This window comes from Somniosus microcephalus, chromosome 6 (assembly GCF_052327205.1).
Source record: "Somniosus microcephalus isolate GS21.2 chromosome 6, FLI_Smic_1.0, whole genome shotgun sequence".
Classification (NCBI taxonomy): Eukaryota; Metazoa; Chordata; class Chondrichthyes; order Squaliformes; family Somniosidae; genus Somniosus; species Somniosus microcephalus.
This window is the reverse complement of record NC_140992.1, coordinates 218,942,137-218,965,295: the sequence shown is the minus strand read 5'-3', so window position 1 is coordinate 218,965,295 and position 23,159 is coordinate 218,942,137. Positions and strand designations below refer to the sequence as shown.

At 52.6% G+C, this 23,159-nt stretch overlaps 1 protein-coding gene across 10 annotated transcripts in view; it reads left to right on the top strand.

The window, feature by feature from the left end:
• Positions 1-23,159, top strand: part of chd9 (chromodomain helicase DNA binding protein 9) — a 278,889-nt gene that overhangs the window by 205,615 nt on the left and 50,115 nt on the right. For all 10 annotated transcript variants that reach the window (XM_085991433.1, XM_085991432.1, XM_085991439.1 and 7 more), the window contains 2 exons: positions 6,863-6,973; positions 16,325-16,521. In XM_085991433.1, the coding sequence (XP_085847559.1) occupies positions 6,863-6,973; positions 16,325-16,521 (308 nt within the window). The remainder of the gene's footprint in view (positions 1-6,862; positions 6,974-16,324; positions 16,522-23,159) is intronic.

Here is a 23,159-nt window from a genome sequence, read left to right as displayed (position 1 = left end):
ACCTCAATCAGGTCCCCCCTCAGCCTTCTTTGCTCCAAGGAAAACAACCCCAGCCTGTTTAGTCTTTCTTCATAGCTGAGGCGCTCCATCCCAGGTAACATCCTGGTGAATCTTCTCTGCACCCTCTCCAAAGCAATCACATCCTTCCTATAGTGAGGCGACCAGAACTGCACACACTACTCCAGCTGTGGTCTTACCAGTGTTTTGTACAGCTCCATCATAACCTCCCTGCTCTTATATTCTATGCCTCGGCTAATGAAGGCAAGTATCCCATATGCCTTTTTAACCACCTTATCTACCTGTTCCGCTGCCTTCAGGGATCTATGTACATGTACACCAAGGTCCCTCTGACCCTCTGTACTTCCTAGGGTCCTACCACTCATTGTGTATTCCCTTGCCTTATTTGTCCGTCCAAAATGCATCACCTCGCACTTTTCAGGGTTAAATTCCACTTGCCACTTTTCCGCCCATCTGACCAACCCGTTTATATCGTCCTGTAGCCTGAGGCTTTCCTCCTCGCAATTTACCACCCCACCAATTTTCATGTCATCTGCGAACTTACTGATCATACCTTTTACATTCTCATCCAAATCATTTATGTAGATCACAAACCGCAAGGGACCCAGCACCGATCCCTGAGGTACCCCACTGGACACAGGCTTCCAGTCACAAAAGCAACCTTCGACCATCACCCTCTGCCTCCTGCCACTCAGCCAGTTTAGGATCCAATGTGCCAAGGCACCCTGGATCCCATGGGCTCTTACCTTCTTGACCAGTCTCCTATGCGGGACTTTGTCAAAAGCCTTACTGAAGTCCATGTATACCACATCCACAGCATTTCCCTCATCCACCCCCCTAGTCACCCCCTCGAAAAATTCAATCAGATTGGTCAGACACGATTTACCCTTGACAAAGCCATGCTGACTATCCCTGATTAATCCTTGCCTCTCCAAGTGGAGACTAATTTTGTCCCTCAGAATTTTTTCCAATAATTTCCCTACCACAGATGTTAGGCTCACTGGCCTGTAATTCCCTGGTTTATCCCTGCTACCCTTCTTGAATAATGGTATTACGTTAGCTGTTCTGCAGTCCTCTGGTACATCCCCTGTGGCCAAAGAGGTTCTGAAAATTTGTGTCAGAGCCCCTGCAATCTCCTCCTTTGCCTCACACAGCAGCCTGGGATACATCTCATCCGGGCCTGGGGATTTATCCACTTTTTGGCCTGCTAAAACCGCTAGTACCTCCTCCCTCTCGATGCTAATATGTTCAAGTATATCACAGTCCCCTTGCCCGATTTCTATGTCTACATTGTCTTTCTCCATAGTGAACACAGATGCAAAAAATTCATTTAAAACCCCGCCTACATCATCTGGCTCTACACACAGATTGCCACTTTGGTCCCTAATGGGCCCTACCCTTTCCCTGGTTATCCTCTTGCCCTTAATATACTTATAAAACATCTTAGGATTTTCCTTTATTTTGCTCGCCAGTGTTATTTCATGGCCCCTCCTCGCTCTCCTAATTTCTTTTTTAAGTATGCCCCTGCACTTTTTATACTCCTCTAGGGCTTCCTCCGTCTTTAGTCTTTTGTAACTTCCAAAAGCCCCCCTTTTTTCCCTAATGCATTTTTGTATATCCCTTGTCATCCAAGGTTCCCTTTGCTTGTTGGTCCCACCCTTGACCTTTACGGGAACATGTTGGCGTTGTACTCTCTCCGTTTCCCTTCTGAAAGTCTCCCACTGCTTTGATGTGGATTTTCCTATAAGTAGCTGCTCCCAGTCCACTTTGGCCAGATCCTGCCTTATCATATTAAAATCGGCCTTCCCCCAATTTAGAACCCTTATTTCCGGGCTGTCTTTGTCTTTTTCCATGACCACCTTAAATCTCACCGAATTATGGTCACTGTCGCCAAAATGCTCTCCTACTGACACTTCCACCACTTGCCCGGCTACATTCCCTAGAATTAGGTCCAGTACCGCCCCCTCTCTTGTAGGACTTTCTACATGTTGGCTCAAAAAGCTCTCCTGGATGCACTTTAAGAATTCTGCACCCTCTAAGCCTTTCACACTCTGACTATCCCAATTAATATTGGGGAAGTTGAAATCCCCCACTATTATTACCCTATTATTTTCGCACTTCTCTGAGATTTGCCTACATATCTGTTCCTCTATCTTGGGGGCCTATAGTACACTCCCAGCAAAGTGTTTGCCCCCATTTTGTTTTTAAGTTCTACCCATATGGCCTCATTAGAGGAACCCGCTAATATATCATCCCTCCTTACAGCAGTAATTGACTCCTTAATTAATATTGCAACACCCCCTCCCCTTTTACACCCCCCTCTGTCTCACCTGAAGATTCTACACCCCGGAATATTGAGCTGCCAGTCCTGACCCTCCCTCAACCATGTCTCCGTGATAGCAACAATATCGTACTCCCATGTGTTCAACAACAACTTCAGTTCATCCACCTTATTTGCAAGACTCCTTGCATTAAAATAAATGCCTTCCAGCCTTGCCATATTCCCTTTTGCCTTCACATATTTGCTCTGCCTTCCCAGCTGACTTGTTTTTTCCTCCGTATTTGGCTGTAAATCACCCCCTACTATAGTTCCACTCTGTATCCCATCCCCCTGCTATGGCATCACACAAAGTAAGTTAGCAAGTACAGTCCATTACCTATCCTGCTTCTCTCTCTCCTTCTCCCTTCCACTGTCTCCCCTGTCCCGCTCTCACTGCCCGACAGCCGCCCTCCCTCTGTCCCCCTCTCTCTCTCTCTCTCTCTCTCTCTCTCTCTCTCTCTCTCTCTCTCTCTCTCTCTCTCCCATTCCTCTCTCCCTCTCCCTCCCCCTCTCAGTACACTGCACATACGCACACTGCACAATCCACATTCAGTTCACAGTATCATATCTATCGCAAAAATTTGATGCCCAAGCCCAGGCTTTTGAGAGAGGCTGAGGCCTTCAAGTAAAAATAAAGGCATAAAAAAATACAAAAGGCAATTCACAGGATAAATTTAATCATGATATAGTAAAATATGTCTTTTTTTAAAATTTAGTTTAAACTCTTATTTTGGACATTAGAAATTTCTGAAGGGGGAAAGGATCAACATTTTTCAGGTGAAATTTTTTCAGAAAGTATTTTGAATGATTTGGGGGGAAAAGTCACCCGATGGCCAGATTATGCAATTACAAGATGACAAGTTTATATAGGTAATTTCCATTATAAATGTGGATATAGGGATTTATAATGGGAAAAGGTGAAACAAGTGTGACAAGAAGAGTGACAACAGGAACTAAGGCTTTGTGGATATGAAGTGAGCGCAGGTGAAGGACTTTTAATAAAATAGACAGATGTAATAGACAGACTAGGGTCCTGAATTTAAATAAAGCAGATTACGATGGTATGAGGTGCGAGTTGGGTAGGATTGATTGGGGAATGTCACTCAAAGGGTTGACGGTGGATGGGCAATGGCAAACATTGAAAAATCGCATGGATGAACTACAGAATGTGTTCATCCCAGTTTGGCATAAAAATAAAACAAAAAAGGTGACTCAACCGTGGCTAACAAGGGAAATTAGGGATAGCATAAGATCCAAGGAGAGGACATATAAATTGGCCAGAAAAAGCAGTAAACCTGAGGATTGGAGCAGTTTAGGATCCAACAAAGGAGGACAAAGGGATTAATTAAGAGGGGGAAAATAGAGTATGAGAGTAAGCTTGCAGGGAACATAAAAACTGACTGTAAAAGCTTTTATAGATATGTGAAGAGAAAAAGATTGGTGAAGTCAAGCGTAGGTCCCTTGCAGTCAGAATCGGGAATTTATAATGGGGAACAAAGAAATGGCAGACCAATTAAATACATACTTTGGTTCTGTCTTCTCAAAGGAGGACACAAATAACCTCCCAAAGATGTCGGGGAACATAGAGTCTAATGAAAGGGAGGAACTGATAGAAATCAGTATTTGTAGGGAAATTGATGGGATTGAGGGCCGATAAATCCCCAGGACCTGATGATCTACATCCTAGGGTACTTAAGGAAGTGGCCCGAGAAATAGTAGATGCATTGATGGTCATCTTCCAAAATTCGATAGACTCTGGAACAGTACCCATGGATTGGCGGGTAGCTAATGTTACCCCACTGTTCAAAAAGGGTAGTAGAGAGAAAACGGGGAATTACAGACCGGTAAGCCTGACATCGGTAGTGGGGAAAATGCTAGAGTCCATTATAAAGGATGTAATAGCAGAGCACTTGGAAAAAAGTGACCGGAACGGACAAAGTCAACATGGATTTACAAAAGGTAAATCGTGCTTGACTAATCTGGAATTTTTTGAGGATGTAACTGGTAAAATAGATAAGGGAGAACCAGTGGATGTGGTGTATTTGGATTTTCAAAAGGCTTTCGATAAGGTCCCGCATAAGAGATTAGTGTGTAAAATTAAGGCACATGGGATTGGGGGCAAGGTATTGACTTGGATAGAGAACTGGTTGGCAGACAGAAAGCAAAGAGTTGGAATAAACGGCTCTTTTTCCGAGTGGCAGGCAGTGACTAGTGGGGTACCGCAGGGATCGGTCCTTGGACCCCAGCTATTCACAATATATATGAATGATCTAGACAAGGGAACTAGATGTAATATCTCCAAGTTTGCAGACGACACAAAGCTGGGTGGGCGGGTGTGCTGTGAGGAGGATGCCGAGAAACTCCAGTATGATTTGGACAGGTTGGGTGATTGGGCAGAGGCATGGCAGATGCAATATAACGTGGATAAATGCGAGGTTATCCACTTTGGTGTCAAAAACAGGAAGGCAGATTATTATCTGAATGGCAATAGAGTGGGAGAAGGGGAAGTGCAACGAGACCTGGGCGTCCTTGTGCACCAGTCGCTGAAAGTAAGCATGCAGGTGGTTAAGAAGGCAAGTGGTATGTTGGCCTTTGTAGCGAGAGGGTTTGAGTACAGGAACAAGGATGTCTTGCTGCAGTTGTACAGGGCCTTGGTGAGACCACATCTTAAGTATTGTGTGCAGTTTTGGTCACCGTATCTGAGGAAGGATGTTCTTGTCATGGAAGGAGTGCAGCAAAGATTCACCAGACTGATACCTGGAATGGCAGGAATGAAGTATGAGGAGAGATTGGGTCGATTGGGCTTGTACTCGCTGGAGTTTAGAAGAATGAGAGGGGATCTCATCGAAACTTATAAAATTCTAACAGGACTAGACAGACTAGATGCTGGAAGGATGTTCCCAATGGTCGGGGAGTCCAGAACCAGGGGTCACAGTCTAAGGATAAGGGGTAAGCCATTTAGGACAGAGATGAGGAGGAATTTCTTCACCCAGAGAGTGGTGAACCTGTGAAATTCTCTGCCAAAGAAGGCAGTAGAGGCCAATTCATTACAGGAAACTTTCTGGTATCCGGCACGGACAGGACCGACGTGGTGCCGGTTCATCAGCAATTCTGGATAACCGAGCGCTATAGCAAAAGATACGGAGCTCAGAGCTCCGTATAAAGCAACAAACCCTGTTGCTCTTCAAAACAATCGGCACAAGTTGCAAGCGTCTCTAGCTTAGCAACAGCTTCAGCTACACCCTTGCACAGCAACAAATTGAGTAAAAAAAGTAATAAAAGTTATCTGAACCGACTCCTGAATTTTGCCGGTGGATAGAGCGTTCCGGTTATTTAGGGGCCGGTTAATCGAAAGTTTCCTGTAAATATACTCAAGAAGGAGTTAGATATATTTCTTAAGGTAAAGGGATCAAGGGATATGGAGAGAAGGCAGGAACAAGGTACTGAATTTGGATGATCAGCCATGATCTCATTGAATGGCGGCGCGGGCTCGAGGGGCCGAATGGCCTACTCCTGCTCCTATCTTCTATGTTTCTATGTAAGTTTGTCTTTTAAAAATATTTTTATAACTGACATTCAACTGTTTGTCTTTTCAAAGGTTTATCTAAATTGCATTACTATAATCTAATTTGTAAAATGTCAGTACACATTGATCAGTAGTTCTAAATTTAAAAATATAGTGAGTTACGGAAATACTTCAATTCAATTGTGTTTGAACCTCAGTCTGTTTGCCATATGGAGTTCATGAGCCTCAGCAATCTGGCCTCTAGAGTCCCTGTTACTCAGTTTCTGTTTCATGCTTATTTTTATCTACTCGTATTTCTTAGACTGCTGTTTTGGCCTGTTTGAATTTTGCTGGCCGAATAGCTTGGAAGAAGTTGCTTCCTCGCTGATCTTGACAGAGTAGAGGTGTTTCATTTTGCAAAATGAGTTTACGAGGTGATCAGTGGGTAGCAATGACTTAATAACAAAATGCCACAAGATTGGCTATTAAAGAAAAATTGACTGCTTTAGTGTAATTTTAGCACCTTTTTATGTATGATAAAAGTAATGCCTTCAATGAATTATTCTGTTAACTTGCTATTTTGTATTGCAGTTACAATATTCATATGTGGCCCGTGAAGGGAAAATGTTTGAACAGCTCAGATACAGATCATTTTCTAATTTTTGCTTCAGGATAATGTGCTGCTAGAATCAAAGCTTCAGTTAGGCTCAGTGGTTTCTGATGATTAAATCAAATTCTATTTTTACTGCATGGAGTTTTTGAAATTTTAATCGATGTTTTGTAAATCGTATTTTCTCGATTTCATCTTTTTCTGTGAAAAATGTTCATAATTGATCTGTAAATTCTGAGGTTACTGTTTGATTCAAGAGTTGGGAGCATAACATAGCCTTTTGTTTTTGTGGTGTAGGTTCAAAGTTTAAAGATGACTTTTACAGTGATCAATGTTTGGATGAATTTCTTTTGTAATGGCTTTTGAGTAATGTATCACATTTCTTCAAGAATTTATTTAACTATTTCAGGCAAGTTTTGTTGCATCAGGCAACAGAAGTGACATTGCTTTGGACGATCCTAACTTCTGGCAGAAATGGGCAAAGAAGGCAGAAATTGATCTTGAAGCTATACATGGAAGGGTAGGTTACCAATTCATTTTAAGATTCATGTATGCTTAGTATTTCACAGATGAGACCTCTTGAACCATCTCCCCTAAAAGATAATGTGGAGCAAAAGGTTTCTAGCATGACCATAAGTGAAGCATCCTATGGAAATATTTCCTGCAGCAGGGAAGAATGGGGGGAAGCTCACAGACCCAAAGGATAAAAGATTTTGTGTGCAAATGTGTCCCACAGAAAATAATGTGCTCTATTAGTATTGCTTATGCCTCAAAGCTGTGCTCGCCTGCTATTCTAGGTATGTGAGGGAAGGCAATATTTCCTTATGACTGCCAATATGGAAACCTTGTTTTTCTTTTTGTAAAAGCTCTGCAACTGTTGCACTGTTCTGGATGTGAAGAGTTAATGTCCAATGGTCGCCAAAGGTTTGACAGCAGATGGGAGTTTTTGGCTGTTTTTATACATTTAAATTAGTTTTGAAAAGTAGTCGGCACTGACACTACATATTGTTAAGTTAGTTACAATCTATGCAAATATCTGTCCTTTATGGTTTGAAGATAATTATTTCCATCCAATTTATTTTTCTTAAAAAGAGATCATATTGAACTGAAAAATTTAAACTATCAGTACCAAGAATTGAGTTTTCAACAGTTGCGAACAATGACTGACAGGTCTGGTCCATCCAGCCTGTCCCACTCCACCTCACCCGAAGCCATGTGATCTCCTAGGAGAGGCAAAAAAAATTAAAAAACCCAGGCCAATTTGGGAAAAAGAGATCTGGGAAATTCCTCTCTGACCCATCTAGGCGATCGAAACTAGTCCAAATCATCACTCTGGCCCTGCAGTACCTACCTTCTGTAAGAGGTGATCTCCGCTTCAGCCAGAAACAAATCCAGCTCTCGCTTAAAGCAATTCAGCGAATCCGCTTCCACCACACGAGATGGCCGCCTGTTCCAGAGGTCCACTATTCTCTGAAAAGAACCACCTCCTGACATCTAACCAAGATCTAGCCTTATACAACTTAAATTTGTGACTACTGGTCCTCCCTAATTGGAACAAATGTCAGCTGGAACACAATCTATTCTCTTCATCTATCTATATATATATATAAAACGGTATATGTCTGTCTGTCTTTCTGTCTCTCTGTCCGGCTATACAATCAAAAGTTATAGAACGTACCTACACGTGTGTTACATCAAAAGAAAGCTTACGATTCCAGAACGGTTGTAAGCGTATTTACGTTTCGGTGAGACAAAAATTGTGCCCGCGGTATCCAAAAAACGTTCAAAATTCTGCTCATTAGCATTGAGTGACGTCAAGGTCGACCAATCGTACGGTCGAGCGACCCGACGGTCGACCAATCGCTGCGTGGCGGGGGCGGGTTCCTGGCGCGTGCGGGCCCTCCTAGAGTCGAGTGACGGGACGATTGACCAATCCTACGCTTCGGTGACCTGACGGTCGACCAATCGGTGCGTGTGTGGGCAGGCCTTATCGTTATGAACCGAGGTGAGTCGCCGCCATCTTGATTCCAAACTATTCATTTCTTTTTCCCGCTTTCTGCGTCTTTAAAAAAAAAAAGTTGCTTTTAAAACACATTGTTTTTTAAAAAAGTTAATTACTTTCTAAATCTTTTATCTAATCTCATTAATTTTCCTACCTTTCCCCGTTTTTGCAGGTAGGCCTCGAAGCCTGGGCGTCTGTTGCCAGCCATGCTGGACCTAGGCAATTGTTTTGTGGCAAGCTCCTCCACCCTCACGCCCCACCCCCCCCCCCCCCCCCCTTGCTGGCCCGATTCCGAACCAGCGGCCAGCCATCTTGGTAAAGGCTGGCTGGGCTCACTGCAAGCTCCTTGCGCTGCACGGCGCACGCGCACCTCCACACAGAGCGCGGCCAGAGGGAAGCGAGCAGGTTAGCGGGGGTTGGGGGGGGGGGGTAGCGGAGAGGGTTACCCCGACAACTGGGCTCGCCAGCCGCAATCGGCCGTCTCAAGCCTCTCAGGCCCGGTCCCGGAGATCGGGAGGCGGAGAGGGGAGGAGGGTTACCAAGGCAACCGGGCCCGGCCCTGCCGCAATCGGCCGTCTCAAGCCGCCTCAGGCCCGGCCTCGGGAGGGCGGGGCTCGGGCTGACCAGGGCGCTGCGCTCGGCATGTCAGTGCGCGGGGCGGCATGGAGCTCAGCGGAGCCATCGCCGGCAGAGGGGAGAGGGTCTGCTGGCTCCCCCCCCTTCCCTCCCCCCCGTCTCCCCCCTCCCCTCGTCCCCCTCCTCCCCCCCTCCCTTTCCCCCTTCCCCCCAGTCGCGCGCTCTCTCTTCCCCCCCCAGTCGCGCGCTCTCTTTTTCCCCCCCCCCGCAGTCGCGCGCTCTCTCTTCCCCCCAGTCGCGCGCTCTCTCTTCCCCCCCAGTCTCGCGCGCTCTCCTCTTCCCCCCCAGTCGCGCGCTCTCTCTTCCCCCCCAGTCGCGCGCTCTCTCTTCCCCCCCAGTCGCGCGCTCTCTCTTCCCCCCCCAGTCGCGCGCTCTCTCTTCCCCCCCAGTCGCGCGCTCTCTCTTCCCCCCCAGTCGCGCGCTCTCTCTTCCCCCCCAGTCGCGCGCTCTCTCTTCCCCCCCAGTCGCGCGCTCTCTCTTCCCCCCCAGTCGCGCGCTCTCTCTTCCCCCCCAGTCGCGCGCTCTCTCTTCCCCCCCAGTCGCGCGCTCTCTCTTCCCCCCCCAGTCGCGCGCTCTCTCTTCCCCCCCCAGTCGCGCGCTCTCTCTTCCCCCCCAGTCGCGCGCTCTCTCTTCCCCCAGGCGGGTCTCTCCAGTCGCGCGCTCTCTCTTCCCCCCCAGTCGCGCGCTCTCTCTTCCCCCCCAGTCGCGCGCTCTCTCTTCCCCCCAGTCGCGCGCTCTCTCTTCCCCCCCAGTCGCGCGCTCTCTCTTCCCCCCCAGTCGCGCGCTCTCTCTTCCCCCCCCAGTCGCGCGCTCTCTCTTCCCCCCCCAGTCGCGCGCTCTCTCTTCCCCCCCCAGTCGCGCGCTCTCTCTTCCCCCCCAGTCGCGCGCTCTCTCTTCCCCCCCAGTCGCGCGCTCTCTCTTCCCCCCCAGTCGCGCGCTCTCTCTTCCCCCCCAGTCGCGCGCTCTCTCTCTTCCCCCCCAGTCGCGCGCTCTCTCTTCCCCCCCAGTCGCGCGCTCTCTCTTCCCCCCCAGTCGCGCGCTCTCTCTTCCCCCCCAGTCGCGCGCTCTCTCTTCCCCCCCCAGTCGCGCGCTCTCTCCTTCCCCCCCCAGTCGCGCGCTCTCTCTTCCCCCCCAAGTCCGCAGCGCTCTCTCTTCCCCCCCAGTCGCGCGCTCTCTCTTCCCCCCCCAGTCGCGCGCTCTCTCTTTCCCCCCCAGTCGCGCGCTCTCTCTTCCCCCCCAGTCGCGCGCTCTCTCTTCCCCCCCAGTCGCGCGCTCTCTTCCCCCCCCGTCGCCGCTCTCTCTTCCCCCCAGTCGCGCGCTCTCTCTTCCCCCCCAGTCGCGCGCTCTCTCTTCCCCCCCAGTCGCGCGCTCTCTCTTCCCCCCCCAGTCGCGCGCTCTCTCTTCCCCCCCAGTCGCGCGCTCTCTCTTCCCCCCCCAGTCGCGCGCTCTCTCTTCCCCCCCAGTCGCGCGCTCTCTCTTCCCCCCAGTCGCGCGCTCTCTCTTCCCCCCAGTCGCGCGCTCTCTCTCCCCCCAGTCGCGCGCTCTCTCTTCCCCCCAGTCGCGCGCTCTCTCTTCCCCCCCAGTCGCGCGCTCTCTCTTCCCCCCAGTCGCGCGCTCTCTCTTCCCCCCAGTCGCGCGCTCTCTCTTCCCCCCAGCGGCGCTCTCTCTCTCCCCCCAGCGCGCGCTCTCTTCTCCCCCCAGCCGCGCGCTCTCTCTTCCCCCCCCAGCCGCGCGCTCTCCTCTTCCCCCCCAGCCGCGCGCTCTCTCTTCCCCCCAGCCGCGCGCTCTCTCTTCCCCCCAGCGCGCGCTCTCTCTTCCCCCCAGCCGCGCGCTCTCTCTTCCCCCCAGCCGCGCGCTCTCTCTTCCCCCCAGCGCGCGCTCTCTCTTCCCCCCAGCCGCGCGCTCTCTCTTCCCCCCAGCCGCGCGCTCTCTCTTCCCCCCCAGCCGCGCGCTCTCTCTTCCCCCCAGCCGCGCGCTCTCTCTTCCCCCCCAGCCGCGCGCTCTCTCTTCCCCCCAGCCGCGCGCTCTCTCTTCCCCCAGCCGCGCGCTCTCTCTTCCCCCCCAGCCGCGCGCTCTCTCTTCCCCCCCAGCCGCGCGCTCTCTCTTCCCCCCAGCGCGCGCTCTCTCTTCCCCCCAGCCGCGCGCTCTCTCTTCCCCCCAGCCGCGCGCTCTCTCTTCCCCCCAGCCGCGTCGCGCTCTCTCTTCCCCCCAGCCGCGCGCTCTCTCTTCCCCCCAGCCGCGCGCTCTCTCTTCCCCCCAGCCGCGCGCTCTCTCTTCCCCCAGCCGCGCGCTCTCTCTTCCCCCCAGCCGCGCGCTCTCTCTTCCCCCCAGCCGCGCGCCTCTCTCTTCCCCCCCAGCCGCGCGCTCTCTCTTCCACCCAGCCGCGCGCTCTCTCTTCCCCCCAGCCGCGCGCTCTCTCTTCCCCCCAGCCGCGCGCTCTCTCTTCCCCCCCCAGCCGCGCGCTCTCTCTTCCCCCCAGCCGCGCGCTCTCTCTTCCCCCCCAGTCCCCGCGCGCTCTCTCTTCCCCCCAGTCGCGCGCTCTCTCTTCCCCCCAGCTCGCGCGCTCTCTCTTCCCCCCCAGTCCGCGCGCTCTCTCTTCCCCCCAGTCCGCGCGCTCTCTCTTCCCCCCCAGACGCGCGCTCTCTCTTCCCCCCAGTCGCGCGCTCTACTCTTCCCCCCCAGTCGCGCGCTCTCTCTTCCCCCCCAGTCGCGCGCTCTCTCTTCCCCCCAGTCGCGCGCTCTCTCTTCCCCCCCAGTCGCGCGCTCTCTCTTCCCCCCAGTCGCGCGCTCTCTCTTCCCCCCCAGTCGCGCGCTCTCTCTTCCCCCCCAGTCGCGCGCTCTCTCTTCCCCCCAGTCGCGCGCTCTCTCTTCCCCCCAGTCGCGCGCTCTCTCTTCCCCCCAGTCGCGCGCTCTCTCTTCCCCCCAGTCGCGCGCTCTCTCTCTCCCCCCAGTCGCGCGCTCTCTCTTCCCCCCAGGTCGCGCGCTCTCTCTTCCCCCCAGTCGCGCGCTCTCTCTTCCCCCCAGTCGCGCGCTCTCTCTTCCCCCCAGTCGCGCGCTCTCTCTTCCCCCAGTCGCGCGCTCTCTCTTCCCCCCAGTCGCGCGCTCTCTCTTCCCCCCAGTCGCGCGCTCTCTCTTCCCCCCAGTCGCGCGCTCTCTCTTCCCCCAAGTCGCGCGCTCTCTCTTCCCCCCAGTCGCGCGCTCTCTCTTCCCCCCAGTCGCGCGCTCTCTCTCCCCCCAGTCGCGCGCTCTCTCTCCCCCCAGTCGCGCGCTCTCTCTTCCCCCCAGTCGCGCGCTCTCTCTTCCCCCCAGTCGCGCGCTCTCTCTTCCCCCCAGTCGCGCGCTCTCCTCTTCCCCCCCAGTCGCGCGCTCTCCTTCTTCCCCCCAGTCGCGCGCTCTCTCTTCCCCCCAGTCGCGCGCCTCTCTCTTCCCCCCAGTCGCGCGCTCTCTCTCTTCCCCCCAGTCGCGCGCTCTCTCTTCCCCCCCAGTCGCGCGCTCTCTCTTCCCCCCAGTCGCGCGCTCTCTCTTCCCCCCAGTCGCGCGCTCTCTCTTCCCCCCCAGTCGCGCGCTCTCTCTTCCCCCCCAGTCGCGCGCTCTCTCTTCCCCCCAGTCGCGCGCTCTCTCTTCCCCCAGTCGCGCGCTCTCTCTTCCCCCCAGTCGCGCGCTCTCTCTTCCCCCCAGTCGCGCGCTCTCTCTTCCCCCCAGTCGCGCGCTCTCTCTTCCCCCCCAGTCGCGCGCTCTCTCTTCCCCCCCAGTCGCGCGCTCTCTCTTCCCCCCAGTCGCGCGCTCTCTCTTCCCCCCAGTCCGCGCGCTCTCTCTTCCCCCCAGTCGCGCGCTCTCTCTTCCCCCCAGTCGCGCGCTCTCTCTTCCCCCCAGTCGCGCGCTCTCTCTTCCCCCCAGTCGCGCGCTCTCTCTTCCCCCAGTCGCGCGCTCTCTCTTCCCCCCAGTCGCGCGCTCTCTCTTCGCCCCCAGTCGCGCGCTCTCTCTTCCCCCCAGTCGCGCGCTCTCTCTTCCCCCCAGTCGCGCGCTCTCTCTTCCCCCCAGTCGCGCGCTCTCTCTTCCCCCCAGTCGCGCGCTCTCTCTTCCCCCCCAGTCGCGCGCTCTCTCTTCCCCCCCAGTCGCGCGCTCTCTCTTCCCCCCAGTCGCGCGCTCTCTCTTCCCCCCAGTCGCGCGCTCTCATCTTCCCCCCAGTCGCGCGCTCTCTCTTCCCCCCCAGTCGCGCGCCTCTCTCTTCCCCCCAGTCGCGCGCTCTCTCTTCCCCCAGTCGCGCGCTCTCTCTTCCCCCCAGTCGCGCGCTCTCTCTTCCCCCCCAGTCGCGCGCTCTCTCTTCCCCCCAGTCGCGCGCTCTCTCTTCCCCCCCAGTCGCGCGCTCTCTCTTCCCCCCCAGTCGCGCGCTCTCTCTTCCCCCCCCAGTCGCGCGCTCTCTCTTCCCCCCCAGTCGCGCGCTCTCTCTTCCCCCCCAGTCGCGCGCTCTCTCTTCCCCCCAGTCGCGCGCTCTCTCTTCCCCCCAGTCGCGCGCTCTCTCTTCCCCCCAGTCGCGCGCTCTCTCTTCCCCCCAGTCGCGCGCTCTCTCTTCCCCCCAGTCGCGCGCTCTCTCTTCCCCCCCAGTCGCGCGCTCTCTCTTCCCCCCCAGTCGCGCGCGCTCTCTTCCCCCCCAGTCGCGCGCTCTCTCTTCCCCCCCAGTCGCGCGCTCTCTCTTCCCCCCCCAGTCGCGCGCTCTCTCTCTTCCCCCCCCCAGTCGCGCGCTCTCTCTTCCCCCCCCAGTCGCGCGCTCTCTCTTCCCCCCCAGTCGCGCGCTCTCTCTTCCCCCCCCAGTCGCGCGCTCTCTCTTCCCCCCCCAGTCGCGCGCTCTCTCTTCCCCCCCAGTCGCGCGCTCTCTCTTCCCCCCCAGTCGCGCGCTCTCTCTTCCCCCCCAGTCGCGCGCTCTCTCTTCCCCCCCAGTCGCGCGCTCTCTCTTCCCCCCCAGTCGCGCGCTCTCTCTTCCCCCCCCAGTCGCGCGCTCTCTCTTCCCCCCCCAGTCGCGCGCTCTCTCTTCCCCCCAGTCGCGCGCTCTCTCTTCCCCCCCAGTCGCGCGCTCTCTCTTCCCCCCAGCCGCGCGCTCTCTCTTCCCCCCAGCCGCGCGCTCTCTCTTCCCCCCAGCCGCGCGCTCTCTCTTCCCCCCAGCCGCGCGCTCTCTCTTCCCCCCAGCCGCGCGCTCTCTCTTCCCCCCAGCCGCGCGCTCTCTTCTTCCCCCCAGCCGCGCGCTCTCTCTTCCCCCCAGCCGCGCGCTCTCTCTTCCCCCCCAGCCGCGCGCTCTCTCTTCCCCCCAGCCGCGCGCTCTCTCCTTCCCCCCAGCCGCGCGCTCTCTCTTCCCCCCAGCCGCGCGCTCTCTCTTCCCCCCAGCCGCGCGCTCTCTCTTCCCCCCCAGCCGCGCGCTCTCTCTTCCCCCCCAGCCGCGCGCTCTCTCTTCCCCCCAGCCGCGCGCTCTCTCTTCCCCCCAGCCGCGCGCCTCTCTCTTCCCCCCAGCCGCGCGCTCTCTCTTCCCCCCAGCCGCGCGCTCTCTCTTCCCCCCAGCCGCGCGCTCTCTCTTCCCCCCAGCCGCGCGCTCTCTCTTCCCCCCAGCCGCGCGCTCTCTCTTCCCCCCAGCCGCGCGCTCTCTCTTCCCCCCAGCCGCGCGCTCTCTCTTCCCCCCAGCGCGCGCTCTCTCTTCCCCCCAGCCGCGCGCTCTCTCTTCCCCCCAGCCGCGCGCTCTCTCTTCCCCCCACGCGCGCGCTCTCTCTTCCCCCCAGCCGCGCGCTCTCTCTTCCCCCCAGCCGCGCGCTCTCTCTTCCCCCCAGCCGCGCGCTCTCTCTTCCCCCCCCAGCCGCGCGCTCTCTCTTCCCCCCCAGCCGCGCGCTCTCTCTTCCTCCCCAGCCGCGCGCTCTCTCTTCCCCCCCAGCCGCGCGCTCTCTCTTCCCCCCCAGCCGCGCGCTCTCTCTTCCCCCCCAGCCGCGCGCTCTCTCTTCCCCCCCAGCCGCGCGCGCTCTCTTCCCCCCCCCAGTCGCGCGCGCTCTCTTACCCCCCCCAGTCGCGCGCGCTCTCTTACCCCCCCCAGTCGCGCGCTCTCTCTTCCCCCCCCAGTCGCGCGCTCTCTTCCCCCCCCAGTCGCGCGCTCTCTTCCCCCCCAGTCGCGCGCTCTCTCTTCCCCCCCAGTCGCGCGCCTCTCTCTTCCCCCCCAGTCGCGCGCTCTCTCTTCCCCCCCAGTCGCGCGCTCTCTCTTCCCCCCCAGTCGCGCGCTCTCTTCCCCCCAGTCGCGCGCTCTCTTCCCCCCCAGTCGCGCGCTCTCTTCCCCCCCCAGTCGCGCGCTCTCTTCCCCCCCAGTCGCGCGCTCTCTCTTCCCCCCCAGTCGCGCGCGCTCTCTTCCCCCCCCCAGTCGCGCGCGCTCTCTTCCCCCCCAGTCGCGCGCGCGCTCTCTTCCCCCCAGTCGCGCGCTCTCTCTTCCCCCCCAGTCGCGCGCTCTCTCTTCCCCCCCAGTCGCGCGCTCTCTCTTCCCCCCCCAAGTCGCGCGCTCTCTTTCCCCCCCCAGTCGCGCGCTCTCTCTTCCCCCCCCCCCAGTCGCGCGCTCTCTCTTTTTCCCCCCCCCCCAGTCGCGCGCTCTCTCTTCCCCCCCCCCCCCCCGTCGCGCGCTCTCTCTTTCCCCCCCCCCCAGTCGCGCGCTCTCTCTCTCTTCCAACAACAACATGCCCTCAAAAATCCCTCGGCACCGCCGGCACTTCAGCTTGTTATCTTATAAACCTGTCAGATCACCTCTCAGTTTATGCTTTTCTAAAGCGTAGAGTCCCCAACTCTTTTAGCCTATCTTGATAACTAAGGTGATTAATATACTCTTATACTACTATTAGAATGCTACATAATCAAGGAGAGCAAACCTCTCTGTATGCATACTTAATTGCAAAACCGCAGTTGTCACATCAGCAAGGTTAGAGATAATCCAGCAGGCTTACAGTTTTAACAAGTGGCTTTCTACCAGTTGCAGTCAGATTGCAGCTGGTTTGTAGCCAAAGCACGGTAATACTACCTCCTCAGGTAGGCTCGCTGCTGATACCAAATCTCAAACCGATGCTGGGTTGGCTGCTGTTATACTGCACGTTTAAGTGCGGCTTTGAGACCGTTTTGCTCCAGTGTAAAAGATGCAGCATAACGTGTAAGATTTAAGGTTTTCTTCCAGAATAACCTGCAGAGAAAATAAGTTTTCTTTCTTGATAATTCTCTCTACAGAACAGCTTAGTTATTGACACTCCAAGAGTAAGGAAACAAACCAGACCTTACAATGCTGCTAAAGATGAGTTGGCGGAATTATCAGAGGCAGAGAGCGATGGGGAGGATAGACCCAAACTACGCAGGCCATATGACCGATCTCATGCATATGGAAGAACAGAGTGCTTCAGAATTGAGAAGAACCTGCTAATTTATGGGTATAAAATATCATTGAAAAATTATGTAACAATCAGAAACCTGTGTCCCAGATGTTGACTACTTACGTTATCATTAAGCAGTATTTTGGGTGCTTTGTGTGTTTTTAGTAGACTTGTGTGACAAAACATAATACTTTGAACAGCTCTATTTATCGTCCTATTCCATAAGAATTCATAATTTCTTGATATTTCTACTAATTGCTTCAGTACCTCATGTAGCTTAGAATTAAGATGGGTTATTGTCTTGTTTTTATAAACTGGCAAATTTCCCATGGCATTGGTAAAGGTGAGTCAGCAGATAGGCTGCTTTATAACAATAAGAATCTTGTACATCTGCAAATCATTTTTTTTAAAGTAACTACCAACATTTTCCAGTACACTAGTGGTTAAAATTGTAAAAATGTTAAGATGTCTTTTGCTCAAAGTAAAAAACGTAACACAAATCGTCAGATGTAAAAAAAAAAAAATCTTTGTGTGAGATAAATATAAAATATATTCGCAGATCTCCTGTAGTGTTGCTCACAGTAATATGCTGTTGTATAATGACAGAAGTGATATACCATATAAAGTACAATGGTCCGGAATTTGCAGTTGTAATGATGACGAAACTGTCAGTGCTCGCTGTCATTACTGTGTAAAACTGACAGCAACTCCTGGCGTCCACACATGCGCAGTTAATCGCAGAAATCTGGAAGTTGTTGTCAATGATACCCTGCTCCTCCACAGCATGTGCTGTTGCAATCTTCGCAGGTGGAATCATTAGAAATCACTGATTTGTCGTGATCTTCAACTATTTACACACTATTCTCGCTTCAAAAACCAATTAAAATGATAAGCCTTGTTCAATCAGGAATGACTGAGTTTTAAACAGCATACTAAGTCATAATTACTGCTGAACAACCTCTCTGGCCCTGAAAAACTAATTTTACAAGCGTGGGGTCTCATTCCCTCAGAAGAACATTTAAAAATTGCTGATTTTTAATCTTTTTAAAAATTTGTTTATGGGATCAGGGCGTCACTGGCAATGCCAGCATTTATTGCCCATCCCTAGTTGCCCTTGAGAAGGTGGTGGTGAGCAGGCTTCTTGAACTGCTGCATTCAGTGGGGTGATGGTACTCCCACAATACTGTTAGGTAGGGAGTTCCAGGATTTTGACCCAGCAATGATGACGGATCGGCGATATACTTCTAAGTCAGGATGGTGTGTGACTTGGAGGGGAACTTGGAGGTGGTGGTGTTCTCTTGCGCCTGCTGCCTTTATCCTTCTAGGTGGAAGAGGTCGCAGGTTTGGGAGGTGCTGCCGAAGAAGCCTTGGCGAGTTGCTGCAGTGCATCTTGTAGATGGTACACACTGCAGCCACGGTATGCCGGTGGTGGAGGGATTGAATGTTTAAGGTGGTGGATGGGGTGCCAATCAAGCGGGCTGCTTTGTCCTGGATGGTGTTGAGCTTCTTGAGTGTTGTTGGAGCTGCACTCACTGAGGCAAGTGGAGAGTATTCCACCACACTCCTTACTTGTGCCTTGTAGATGGTGGAAAGGCTTTGGGGAGTCAGGAGGTGAGACACTTGCCGCAGAATACCTAGCCTCTGACCTGCTCTTGTTGCCACAGTATTTATGTGGCTGGTCCGGCTAAGTTTCTGGTTAATGGTGACCCCCAGGATGTTGTTAGTGGGGGATTCGGCGATGGTAATGCCATTGAATGTCAAGGGGCGGTGGTTAGACTCTCACTTGTTGGAGATAGTCATTGCCTGGCACTTCTGTGGCGCGAATGTTACCTGCCACTTATCAGCCCAAGCCTGAACGTCATCCAGATCTTGTTGCATGCGGGCATGGACTGCTTCATTATCTGTGGAGTTGTGAATGGCACTGAACACTGTGCAGTCATCAGCGAACATCCCCATTTCTGACCTTATGTTGGAGGCAAGGTCATTATGAAGCAGCTGAAGATGGTTGGGCCTAGGACACTGCCCTGAGGAACTCCTGCAGCGATGTCCTGGGGCTGTGATGATTGACCTTCATCCATCACAACCATCTTCCTTTGTGCTAGATATGACTCCAGCTAGTGGAGCGTTTTCCCCCTAATTCCCATTGACTTCAGTTTTACTCGGGCTCCTTGATGCCAGACTCGGTCAAATGCTGCCTTGATGTCAAGGGCAGTCACTCTCACCTCACCTCTGGAATTCAGCTCCTTTGTCCATGTTTGGACCAAGGCTGTAATGAGGTCGGGAGCTGAGTCGTCTTACGGAACCCAAACTGGGCATCAGTGAGCAGGATATTGGTGAGTAAGTGCTGCTTGATAGCACTGTCGATGACACCTTCCATCACTTTGCTGATGATTGAGAGTAGACTGATGGGGCGGTAATTGGCCGGGTTGGATTTGTCCTGCTTTTTGTGGACAGGACATACCTGAGCAGTTTTCCACATTCATAGAGTTTAACAGCACAGAAAGAGGCCCTTCGGCCCATCGTGTCCGCGCCGCCCATCCATCCCTGTCCAGTCTAATCCCATTTTCCAGCATTTGGTCCATAGCCTTGTATGCAATGGCATTTCAAGTGCTCATCCAAATGCTTCTTGAATGTTGTGAGGGTTCCTGCCTCTACCACCCTTTCAGGCATTGAGTTCCACATTCCAACCACCCTCTGGGTGAAAAAGTTCCTCCTCAAATCCCCTCTAAATCTCCTGCCCCTTACCCTGAATATATGCCCCCTTGTTATTGACCCCCCTACTAAGGGGAAAAGTTCCTCTTTATCTACCCTATCTATGCCCCTCATCATTTTGTACACCTCAATCAGGTCCCCCCTCAGCCTTCTTTGCTCCAAGGAAAACAACCCCAGCCTGTCCAGCCTCTCTTCATAGCTGAGGCGCTCCATCCCAGGTAACATCCTGGTGAATCTTCTCTGCACCCTCTCCAAAGTAATCACATCCTTCCTATAGTGAGGCGACCAGAACTGCACACAGTACTCCAGCTGTGGCCTCACCAGCGTTTTGTACAGCTCCATCATAACCTCCCTGCTCTTATATTCCATGCCTTGGCTAATGAAGGCAAGTATCCCATATGCCTTTTTAACCACCTTATCTACCTGTTCCGCTGCCTTCAGGGATCTATGTACATGTACACCAAGGTCCCTCTGACCCTCTGTACTTCCTAGGGTCCTACCACTCATTGTGTATTCCCTTGCCTTATTTGTCCGTCCAAAATGCATCACCTCGCACTTTTCAGGGTTAAATTCCATTTGCCACTTTTCCGCCCATCTGACCAACCCGTTTATATCGTCCTGTAGCCTGAGGCTTTCCTCCTCGCAATTTACCACCCCACCAGTTTTCGTGTCATCTGCGAACTTACTGATCATACCTTTTACATTCTCATCCAAGTCATTTATGTAGATCACAAACAACAAGGGACCCAGCACCGATCCCTGAGGTACCCCACTGGACACAGGCTTCCAGTCACAAAAGCAACCTTCGACCATCACCCTCTGCCTCCTGCCACTCAGCCAGTTTAGGATCCAACGCGCCAAGGCACCCTGGATCCCATGGGCTCTTACCTTCTTGACCAGCCTCCTATGCGGGACTTTGTCAAAAGCTTTACTGAAGTCCATGTAAACCACATCCACAGCATTTCCCTCATCCACCCCCCTAGTCACCCCCTCGAAAAATTCAATCAGATTTGTCAGACATGATTTACCCTTGACAAAGCCATGCTGACTATCCCCGATTAATCCTTGTCTCTCCAAGTGGAGACTAATTTTGTCCCTCAGAATTTTTTCCAATAATTTCCCTACCACAGATGTTAGGCTCACTGGCCTGTAATTCCCTGGTTTATCCCTGCTACCCTTCTTGAATAATGGTACTACGTTAGCTGTTCTCCAGTCCTCTGGTACATCCCCTGTGGCCAGAGAGGTTCTGAAAATTTGTGTCAGAGCCCCTGCAATCTCCTCCTTTGCCTCCCACAGCAGCCTGGGATACATCTCGTCCGGGCCTGGGGATTTATCCACTTTTTGGCCTGCTAAAACCGCTAGCACCTCCTCCCTCTCGATGCTAATATGTTCAAGTATGTCACAGTCCCCTTGCCCGATTTCTATGTCTGCATCGTCTTTCTCCATAGTGAACACAGATGCAAAAAATTCATTTAAAACCCCGCCTACATCATCTGGCTCTACACACAGATTGCCACTTTGGTCCCTAATGGGCCCTACCCTTTCCCTGGTTATCCTCTTGCCCTTAATATACTTATAAAACATCTTAGGATTTTCCTTTATTTTGCTCGCCAGTGTTATTTCATGGCCCCTCCTCGCCCTCCTAATTTCTTTTTTAAGTATGCCCCTGCACTTTTTATACTCCTCTAGGGCTTCTTCCGTCTTTAGTCTTTTGTAACTGCCAAAAGCCCCCCTTTTATTTCTAATGCATTTTTGTATATCCCTTGTCATCCAAGGTTCCCTTTGCTTGTTGGTCCCACCCTTGACCTTTACAGGAACATGTTGGCGTTGTACTCTCTCTATTTCCCTTCTGAAAGTCTCCCACTGTTTTGATGTGGATTTTCCTATAAGTAGCTGCTCCCAGTCCACTTTGGCCAGATCCTGCCTTATCATATTAAAATCGGCCCGCCCCCAATTTAGAACCCTTATTTCCGGGCCGTCTTTGTCTTTTTCCATGACCACCTTAAATCTCACCGAATTATGGCCACTGTCGCCAAAATGCTCTCCTACTGACACTTCCACCACTTGCCCGGCTACATTCCCCAGAATTAGGTCCAGTACCGCCCCCTCTCTTGTAGGACTTTCTACATGTTGGCTCAAAAAGCTCTCCTGGATGCACTTTAAGAATTCTGCACCCTCTAAGCCTTTCACACTCTGACTATCCCAATTTATATTGGGGAAGTTGAAATCCCCCACTATTATTACCCTATTATTTTCGCACTTCTCTGAGATTTGCCTACATATCTGTTCCTCTATCTCCCCCTGACTGTTTGGGGGCCTATAGTACACTCCCAGCAAAGTGCTTGCCCCCTTTTTGTTTTTAAGTTCTACCCATATGGCCTCATTAGAGGAACCCGCTAATATATCATCCCTCCTTCCAGCAGTAATTGACTCCTTAATTAATATTGCAACACCCCCTCCCCTTTTACACCCCCCCTCTGTCTCGCCTGAAGATTCTATACCCTGGAATATTGAGCTGCCAGTCCTGACCCTCCCTCAACCATGTCTCCGTGATAGCAACAATATCGTACTCCCATGTGTTCAACAACAACTTCAGTTCATCCACCTTATTTGTGATTGTCGGATAGATGCCAGTGTTGTAGCTGTACTGGAACAGCTTGGCTAGAGGCGCAGCTAGTTCTGGAGCAGAAGTCTTCATTGTTTTGTTTTTAAAGTTTTTTGTTTTGATATTTATGTTTCTCCCTTAACCCCATATGTATGTCCCAATCTTTATTTTGCTTTCTGTATAATGATTTAAATGTGATTTATATTCCCTGCTTTTTACTTCCTGCTTTGCTGTCTGAGAATTCTTCAATCTGATTGGCTGATCAGCCTGCCCTGTTGCTGGATTCCACAGATCCCCTGTAGATGGTGCCAAATTGAAACTGACATCAGAATAGAGGAAATCTGCTCTCTAGAGCCCACAAAATCGTTGTGGACAACTTTTTTCAAGGTCCCTTCGCCACTGACTACAAAATCTGGGTCAATATATTCTCCTAAGAAGGATCAGTATCCCTTTAGGCCACCATCAAGCAACTAACCATTTTTAAGTAAACACAAGGTCAGGATAATGAGAGATTAATTGTTGTTTGGTCAGGGAACATTGCAGACTGAATCGTACTATCAGTTTCATGATGCAGCTCAGAAGCACCCCTCACCCACCTTCCCAAGGACTTTCTGTGAAGCATCTGAGCAAAACGGACAAGAAGTGACATGGGAGCGAGACAGAAACAGAAAGAGGAGAGAGAAACAAAACCAAGTCATGGATGTGGAAAGAGTCGGGCATTTTTTAATTGCCAGAGTTGATCTCTAGCTAAAGGGCACAAAAAGCTTTTACAGGAAACTTTTATATCTGGCACCGACGGGACCGAGCTGTTGCCGATCTATCAAAACTGCCGGACATACAAAGTTTAATGTTGAAGCATACGGAGGTTTTCATCTCCGTATCTGACAACAAACACTGTTGCTTAGCAACAGCTTGTAAACAGTCGGCCCGTACCTTGGAAGCGTCTCTGTAGCTTAGCAACAGCTGCAGAGACTTTCCAGAGCCCGACTGTTGAAAACAAAGCCACGAGAAGAAAAAAAACCTAACAAAACGGCTCCTGATTTCTGCCGGTAGATCGAGGTTTCCGGACATACAACCTCTGGATAAACCAAAGTTTCCTGTATTTGGTAGGGCTCAGCCTAAAGTTTTTTCACGGGTCCCCCTTTTCCTCCTTGCTAGTTTTATTGGTGGATAATTGCTGATTTTTAATTGGTAATCTTCATACCTGCTTGCTACTTATTTAGTTTTAGATTCAATCTACCTGTTCAGTTGTGATGCATGTTTTTATGAACGTTTGAACCAATTGGGTGCAAGTGTGACATACACTTTGCATATGTGACAGATTGTGTAAATAAATGTGGGTATCCAACTCTTTCTTTAAGCGTGAATCTAACACAGA